The sequence below is a fragment of the Notamacropus eugenii genome, chromosome 3, assembly GCF_028372415.1.
Source record: "Notamacropus eugenii isolate mMacEug1 chromosome 3, mMacEug1.pri_v2, whole genome shotgun sequence".
Taxonomy (NCBI): domain Eukaryota; kingdom Metazoa; phylum Chordata; class Mammalia; order Diprotodontia; family Macropodidae; genus Notamacropus; species Notamacropus eugenii.
In genome coordinates this window covers 480,886,944-480,895,279 of record NC_092874.1, presented here as the reverse complement: position 1 = coordinate 480,895,279, position 8,336 = coordinate 480,886,944, and the positions used below count along the sequence as shown (strand labels likewise).

Below are 8,336 nucleotides of genomic sequence, written 5' to 3'. Positions count from 1 at the left end.
GCCAAACAACTTGGAAAACACTTGTGTCATTACTCATTAAGAGAAAATCCTGCTTTGCTGCTTTTCTCCAGGGCATTTTCACCTTCCTGAGAGACTTCCACAGTTCTTACTGTACCAAGGGAGGCACATTCTCCCTCCAGAGGTGTGGGTGACACTTATCCATATTCTCCCATGTGCTCTCCACCAAGGACCTCCCCAAGGTGCTGGAGGCTTCCTCCCTGGCTACAGTGCAAATGATCCCAATAAGAAGCAAAATGCATAGAAAGAAACCAATGTGCCTTCATAGGGAGCATTTATTGATGAGCTCAGATGTAAAAAAGGCAATCTGCAGTAAGTCAACAAGCATTTATTAGGCACCTAATGTGTGCCAGGCACTCTGCTGGGGACACAAAGAATAGTCCCTGGCCCTAAGGAGCTCAGTCTAGTGGGGGAACATTTCTGGCCGAATTGCAGCCAAGGGTGGGGTGGGCCCTCCCTTAGTTGGGTCCTCTGCCTGGGATCTGCTTCCTCCATTTCCAAAGCCTGGGGTGGGAGAAGGAAGAGAGAGGGGCCGAAGAAGAACCTTCCAGACCCATCCATTCCCTCTGACCGCTTTCCTAGCAGGTGTGGCCACCACTACTAGCAGGCTTTAACTTCCCCAGCTACTACGCAAGGCTGCAGACTGACTGCAGCCTCAGTAGGACCCAGGTGGGTGCTGGTGTGGCTGATGCTCATGGTGGCCTGTGATACAGCTACAAGGCTTCATCCCTGGACGCCTGAGGGCAGGGACTGAACCAATGCCCTCCTCTGTACTGAGACAGACCCCGCCTCCCATTACTGCTGCCCACTGGACTCTGGCTGCTGCTGGGGAGAAAACCTCCCTCAAAGGGCCACCAGAGCCCATGGCGGCTGCTAGCAAAGGAAGCAGAACTTCAGGTCAAGGAGTGGAGACAGGCGCATTGTAAGAAGGCACCAAGGGGCTTGAATGTGCCTAGTGACTCCAGGTTAGCCACTGTCTACTACACCAGCCACTGTCCACCACACCAGCAGTGGCTCCAAGAGAGGGGCCAGGCACACAGAATCCCAGAAAAGTCTAAACTTATGGTCACTTATGGCCATCAAAATCCTGCCCCACTTTGTTTGCTTAAATGAAAAGGTACAATGAGGTACATCCTGAGGTGGCTCTTTAGTTTTTGGGCAGGTCACCCCTGGATTAACCTTAGTTTGTGTGGCATCAGAGGGCAGAGTGGTGACCAGCTAGAGGAAGGCTGCTTGCAGCTCAACATGAAGACTTCCTCACCATCAGAGGACCCTGAGATCTCCTGAGGTAGTGAGCTCTTGTCATGGAGAAGATTCAAACAGAGAGCCCATGGTCACTCATGGGGAAGGGAATGAGCAGACTTAGGCAGCAGCGAGGGGTGAGGCAGGACAACCATAACTAATTCCATAACTAATGTGATCGGAGCGAAGTTAAGCAGGACAGTTGGGGGTGGTGGTCCATAATGGCTAGAGTCTAAGATAATCGGGGCTGTGTGGCCACAGGTAAGTCTCGTCAGCTGGAGGAGCCTTGAGTATCTCATCTACATAATGGGGGTATGACCCACTTTAGGGGCAGCTACTGACTGCTGTGACTTACAAGCCGTAACAGTTCAAAGAAAGAATCTAAAGTGGTTTTCATCTACGCACATGCAGAATGAGAGTTCCAGCGATTCACGTGAGCCACATTTGGGGGCTGGGCATTAATTTCTGATTCTGTGATGAGATCAGTGATAAGGACATCAGGGAAGAAATGTGTGCCTAGCTCTGGTCCACTTTTGTTATTAAGTTGCCAGCCAATGATAGTGCGACGAGAATGTGCTTACAGAATTGCATTAGACTCATAATTACAGCAGAGCTGGGGGAAAACTCTTCTGGGATTCAAGAATCTTTTTCCCCCCAATTCCTCACTCATAAGATGAGGGAGCAGAGACCACTATTACCTGAGTAAGACAGCAGACACAATGGGGTGTGAGGGGCAGGTGCCAAGGGCTGGGACACAGGGAGAAGCTTATGCCAAGTCAAGTTTAGATGTTTACAAGTGCAACGATGACAGTGGAATAGATCAAAACAGAACTCAATAAGTACTTTGGTCCAATGGCTGACCAAGATAAAATAAAATAAATTCTATAAAATGGACTTTTAAAATGCTATTTGTGACACAAGAATGAAGCTAGATTCCTGTCCGCTTGATATTCCGCAGCATATCTGCGGAAAAACCCAGCTGTTCTATGATGCTGGTGGTTTGTTCCATGATCCAGGAAAGAGTGGGCTTTGCAGGACACGTCCCCCTCTGTGTTCTATGATCTGGAGAACATGGACCACTGCTTGGGTCAGCCTCCTGGTGGCAGTTTGTGTTTAAATTGGCATCAGGCCTCCTGAGTTTCTCCTCTTCAATCTTTTCATGGGCTGGAGCCGCAGGACAAAGGTCCATATCCTGGATGGAATCCAACAAATCTGCCATGTGGGGCTGAGGAGGGATGGCTGTCAGGTGCTGAAGCACAGACTCTTCACAATGGCCCACCGCGTCCAGAAGGTCATTTAGGGGAGCAATCCAATGTGAACTGCTGTCCTGCAGGCCACACCAGGAGAGCAGGGCACTGGACAAACACAAAAGTCAGAGTTACAAAGCAAAAATGTCAAGGGTGTTCTCAGAGATCCTGCCAGCTTTTACAGAAGTCACGCTATTTTCAAGTTAACACTGCGTGCCAAAGAGAGTGAAATAACCAAATGTGGCCCGTATTTTAGGGGCTTTTTCTTTAAGTCTGTGTAATATACTTCAGTTTCATGATCCTTTAGTTTTCAACACTTAATACTAATAACAGATTTTATTTTCCCTTATGACATGTTACTTTATTAGCAGCAGTCAGGGGGCAAAGTGGATTAAAAAAAAAAAGTTTACTTAGCATCTACTACATGCCAGGCCCTGTGCTAAGCACTTTATGAATATGAGCTCACTTAATCCTCACCACAAGTCAGGGAGGTAGGATTATTATTATCCCATTTTACAGATGAGGAAACCAAGGCAAGCAGAGGTGAATTGACTTGCCAAGGGTCACAGAGTCAGGAAGCGCCTGCAGGTACATTTGAACTCTGCACTGTCCACTTAACCCTGAGCTGAGTAACCCGCAAAGAAGTAAATACAAGAAAATCCTATCCCTCCCTCCCCTGGCAGGACTGAATTATCTGTGGGACTGAGTTTCTATCACACAAGAAGACCATGAACATACTTCGTTTTTAGATATTTCTTCCACAACACTTTCTCATAAGTTTCCAGGCTGAAATAGTTGAATGTGAAGCTGTTTACAAATTGTGGCTCCCAGAAGGAAACAGGTTTTTAGGGGTTACCTTAGGGTTCCTCTGAGCTGCCCATAGCTAACAATCACTTCGGCACCCTCCTTGTAACCTTGATTGAAGCCCTGCTGAAGGACAGCTGCTTTCCCAGCATCGACCCCATCTCTATAACCTTCCTAGAAACAAGGCAACCAGAAAGAAATGACCACTAAGGAACAGCTGCTGAGAAGGAATGTTTCCAAGTGCTGAGCTCCAGGCCAATCTAGGAGACAGTGATAAGTCTGGGCCCCAGTGGAGGCCCCCCCTTAGTCACTAAAATCACCGGGAAAAGTCCTGGGTCCTTCTGAGGATCTCTAGGAATATCCCTTCCCAAAGGGTCCCTGGGATTGAAGCAGTCTACATCCAGGACAGGGACCTGGTCATTATTCGTCTGCACTGAGCTAAGCCATGGTCAAAGGGGTCTGTTTTCCTGGTCTCTGGACTCTTGTATTTAGTTCTGGGAACCACATTTTCAGATTAGAGAAAGGCTGAGGTGAGTTCAGAAGAGTGTGACTGGCATCTGGTGAGGGGTCAGAGAGGATACAAAGTCACAGCCTGGAAGGACCTCAGAACTAATCTAGTTAAACTCTGACTTGAATGAGAATGCGATCTATGATATCCCCAGGAACTGGTTATTCAACACCCTTGAAAAAAACTCTCTCCTGCCCCACCCTCAAACCAGTGCCTTCCAAGGAAGTCTTTTCCCTTTGGAGAGCACTAATTGGGACATGGAGCTGAAACAGGCTTCTCAGTCCCTTCCTCCCAATGGACCTTAGCAGGACAAGGAGAAACCTTACAAAGAGCCACACAGGCATTTGGTGGTAACCTGTATGTCACCTTTACTGCTCTTCCTTCTCTAGACTAAACCATTTTCCAATCTTCAGGCACCCCTCCCCCCAAAACCTGCTGGAGGCCAGAATTCAGGGGACTTTCCAGGAACCAGCCCTGACAATGTCCGAAGTTGAAGGCCAGAGAATAGATAGATCCACAGTGAACTCCCCAGCCCTGTCCAAGCTGAGAGGAGGCCAAGAGGCCACTGCTCCTGCAGGCAGGCCTGGAGAAGAATGAGGAGAGAGGGAGGGTACAGGACCACATGGTGCCTTCCTTCCAAGTGGGGCAGAGAGCAGGATGAAACACCCCCAGGGCAAAAGACGATGGCTGGTCAAACTGGGAATTGTTGTCCCAGCCATGCTCCTCCTGGCTGGGATTCACACTCATCCCTCCCTCATTTCTTTCCCAAGGTGGGATGCAATCTCTTAGCTCCATCCAGCATCTAAGAAGCTCCTTTGGCTTCTATAAGATGGGGATAATAGCACCTAGTGCATGGCCCTGGTGTGAGGATCAAATAGAACACATGTGAGATGGTCTCCCAGTCTTACAGCTCTGTGACTGCCAGTCATGAGTAAGCCCTCTGCTAGGAAGGACTGAGTGGAGACCACTCTGACACAGGAGGATGGGCTGTGTACTTCCTGACATTTGACCTGTTAGAAGGCTAACTACGCTATTGCTAAGGGTGGCCTCAAGATCATGCAGAATCATGGATTTAAATCTGGGTGGCCCCTCAGAAGGCCTGATCCAGTCCAATCCCCTCATTTTACAAATGGGGCCACAGAGGCCCAGGGGGAGCAAGGACTTGTCCACAGTCACACAAAGAATCTGAGAGGTCACCAGAAGGTCTGAGGATTCCGAAGTCACGTTTTTCCTCCTTGAGCCATGCTTATGTACCTACAGTCAATCCTCAACTTTCACAGGGGTAACATTCCTACAAAACAGCATAAAAGTAAAAATATGATTTTATGGGAAATAGACTGCCCAAACTGTCATCTTGTTGCTGGAGATGGTTGAAGGGGCAGCTACCCTCTATCTTCCTTCCTTTGGGCTCTTTGGCTGAACTGTTCCCTAAAGCACACACCTGGGGCCAGTACCCCAGCATGCAGATCGCCTCTCATTTATTTCTCTACTGCACAGAGCTGCAAATGTGTAATGTCCATGCGGCTGCCCACATAAAAGTGAAAATGAAGTTACTAATAAAATCACACACAGGCTTCAAGTTGAAAAGTTAAACTCTTGAATGGAGGAGTGACTTGGGTTGCTTCCAGATTACTCCCTGCATCAGACTGAGCTCCCAGGACCATTTGTCTTTTTTCTTTCTTCATATCCTTGGTGTTTGGCCCATGGTAGGCACTTAACACATGCTTATGGAATTGATCCCTGACAAATTTTCTAAGACTGTCATTGACAGTGTCCTCTGGGTCCCTGGGGTGCAGCTGGCCCTGACCTGGAACCTCATGATTCTTATCATCACCTCAGTTATCTCGAGCTTCAACTTTTTATTCTAACCTTCGAGGTCCAAAGATCGTTCTCAGAAGCAGAGCAAATTTGCCTTCTGTTAGCAACACCCCATGGCCTTGGAGTAGTGGCCTTATCCCTTATCTGACCTCCATCGACAACGCCCAACAGAGCTTAGAAAAAAGTCCTCCGTGGCCATCATCCCCAGCCTTAGCACACGTCGACATTAGGACTCCTGACATAATTTTTATAGGATATCTCATTTGCAGTTACTGGCCCTTGCTTCCCTCCTCTCTGATCGTATGTTGTTCTATGGACATGGATGGGGGAAAAAAGATTATGTCTTCTCATTCACTTTTGGTTTCCTATAATTCTGAGAGCCTACCTCTCCCACACTGCCAAAGGGGTCCATGACACACAAAAAGGAAAGAATTCGGTCTTAATTTTTAATTTTAACTGCCATTAACACAAATAAGAATAAAAGAAAATACAATAGCCAGTAGAAGAAACCAAACGTGTTCTAACTTTTAACAAGGTGGTAACAGTAACTGACAAAGTCCCTGAGTATCAGAGGCGAGCTTTGCTACTGTGGATGAGTCTATTTACAAAGTTACAACCGTGCTGCCCACAGGTCCGGCTTCTCACGCTAGCTTTCGCTTTCAGGGGAGGGCTCCAAAGGTGCACTGGCGTTTCAGGCTCCAAACTGGCCCCTTACCGGGCGCACAACGTCCCCGCCGCCAGCCCCGGGCCCTGGGGTAAGGAGAGTACCCTGCACACGCCTTTTATTTGTAAACAAATGCCTTTAAAAGCACGTACGTGGGAGGAGGGATGCCCCAGCTTTATCAAAGTCACGGCTAGGGAGCCGGTCGAGGGGGAGGGGCCGACCGCCACGTGCAGGCATCGCGGAATCGAAGCCCCGCCCCTAGCACGACTTATTGGCCGCACGACTCTAACGTCACTTCCGCTCCCTGCCCTCTGTCTCTTTCACACACACCTCCCCTACGCTGACCCCGCCTCTCTGGAATAGAGGGCTTCCGGAACGAGCCTCACCCGCACGCGCCGCTCCAAGCGGCTCCTCCACTCCCGCTGCGCCGGCAGTGTCTCGTCTGCTTCGTCGTCGAACACGTCCACGTCCGCGCCCCCGTCCTGCCCGGGTCTCGCGCATGCCGCCTTTAACCACGACATCGCGACCTCGCCGCCGACGGGCCCCGCCCCCGGAAGTGCCCGCCCCTGCTTCCGGGGATCGTGAGGCGAGTTCCAGAGCTCCACCCTTTCGTTCTTAGGGCGCCGCCGCGAAGTCCGCCAGCGGTGGGTGACTGCGCGGCCATCTTTGAAGAGGGCACGCGCTAAGTGTTCTTATGCGTATGCCCCGGAAGGAGCCGCAGTAGAAACGCCTGTACTACGGTGGCCATCTTTGGAGAGGGCGGGCACAGCTCCTCCCCGCCCCATTCTGTGCACGGAGCGCGCTTGCACTATGACCGCCATCTTTTTGAAGGGTACACTCTGCTCTGTCCCACTGTTCTTTCCTCACTGCCTCCGGAAAGGAGTTGTCAGGACATTGGGTAACATGTGATCGCCATCTTTATAAAGGGCAAGCTGTCCTTCGTCTCTCCCTTCCGTCTTCACCGTTCTGCGCATGTGCGGAAGGGATCGTTGGCTGCGGGGTGAACCGAAGTTTGAGGTCGCCATCTTTGTGAAGGGCAGCCACAGCTCCACCTCTCTTGCAGACGGCGCTTTTGCGCATGCCCTGGAAAGAGCCCCCTGGCCACACTAGCTTTATGACGTCAGCTATCCTCTGTAACCCACTCGTACACGGAGGGAGGCTTAGAGGCAGATTTGGAACTCAGGTCCTCTGGCACTAAGAGAGGGTCTAGTCGTGCCTGGCTGTTGTGAGCCTCAGTAGAGGGAGTGCCCTCCCCTGAGAAGTCTCTTCCAGCTGGGCAGCTCCTGTCCTAAGCGTGAGCCCATCACGTGTCCGCCCTTGGGCTGGGGCGGGGGAGGGGTGCTGGTAACCTGGAAAGGGTGTCCTGCTGAGCTTGGGCTCTTGCGCTCAGTCTTTCCAGGGTCCTTCCGCTCAGGCGCCACTTTCCCCACTGGATACATTGTGTCCAGCTTCATCTCTCTCCACCCCCTCCTTGTGACCGCACCTCCTCGCCCGCCCAGCATCAAGCGCGTTCTGCTGTTCCTAACATCTCGGCTGCACTCTCCTGACCCGCAGCCCGGGGAGGGCAGTGACCCCATTGTGTGTCTCCCCCCTCTCCCACCGTGCTGAAGGTACCTTCAGCTTTGGCTCAATCAGTTCTGCTGAGATTTGCAAGGATCCACAACCCGGATGCATTTGGGGATGGCTCTTCGCTTCAGGGTTTACTGGGTGATTAATTCGTTGAGGTCAGGGGTTCCGCCTTGGTTCTCTTGGTGAAGCCCCCACTGAGCCTGGCACTCAGCGATACCTTAGGTGATGAATAACTTTTGGCTTTCCCATCACGATCTCTTTGCAGCCTCCAGATAACACTTTGAGTAGGACAAGGATTTGACCTATTTTGGAGGTGGAGATCTCAGAACTCCAAAGAAAACAAGTTGTTGAGGCAACTGTGGAGTGCCCCAGTGCACAGAGCGCTAAACAGCCCAGGACCTGCCCCAGGGGCAACAAGACTGGAGTTCAAATGTGAACTTAGACACTAGCTGTGTGGCATTGGGCA

General features: G+C 50.7%; 1 protein-coding gene across 2 annotated transcripts; it reads right to left on the bottom strand.

The window, feature by feature from the left end:
- Nucleotides 1–275: 275 nt before the first annotated feature.
- YAE1 (YAE1 maturation factor of ABCE1) lies at nucleotides 276–7,794 on the bottom strand. 2 transcript variants are annotated; one of them, XM_072599095.1, is made up of 3 exons: nucleotides 7,651–7,794; nucleotides 3,364–3,485; nucleotides 276–2,615 (listed from the first exon to the last, which is right to left on the bottom strand). In XM_072599095.1, exons 1-3 carry the CDS (start codon nucleotides 7,753–7,755, stop codon nucleotides 2,189–2,191), a joined length of 654 nt encoding a protein of 217 aa, XP_072455196.1. In that variant the 5' UTR covers nucleotides 7,756–7,794; the 3' UTR covers nucleotides 276–2,188. The 2 variants fall into 2 exon arrangements, with proteins under 2 accessions (XP_072455196.1, XP_072455197.1); XM_072599096.1 differs by lacking the exon at nucleotides 7,651–7,794 and adding an exon at nucleotides 6,688–7,521.
- Between the last annotated feature and the right edge of the window lie 542 nt (nucleotides 7,795–8,336).

Coding starts and splice junctions, on each gene's coding strand:
- YAE1 (XM_072599096.1), bottom strand. CDS start 6,822: ATGTCGTGGTTAAAGGCGGCATGCGCGAGACCCGGGCAGGACGGGGGC. Junction 3,486..6,687: donor GCTTGGAGCGGCGCGTGCGG/GTGAGGCTCGTT, acceptor CCTTGTTTCTAG/GAAGGTTATAGAGATGGGGT. Junction 2,616..3,363: donor CAGCTCAGAGGAACCCTAAG/GTAACCCCTAAA, acceptor GTGTTTGTCCAG/TGCCCTGCTCTCCTGGTGTG.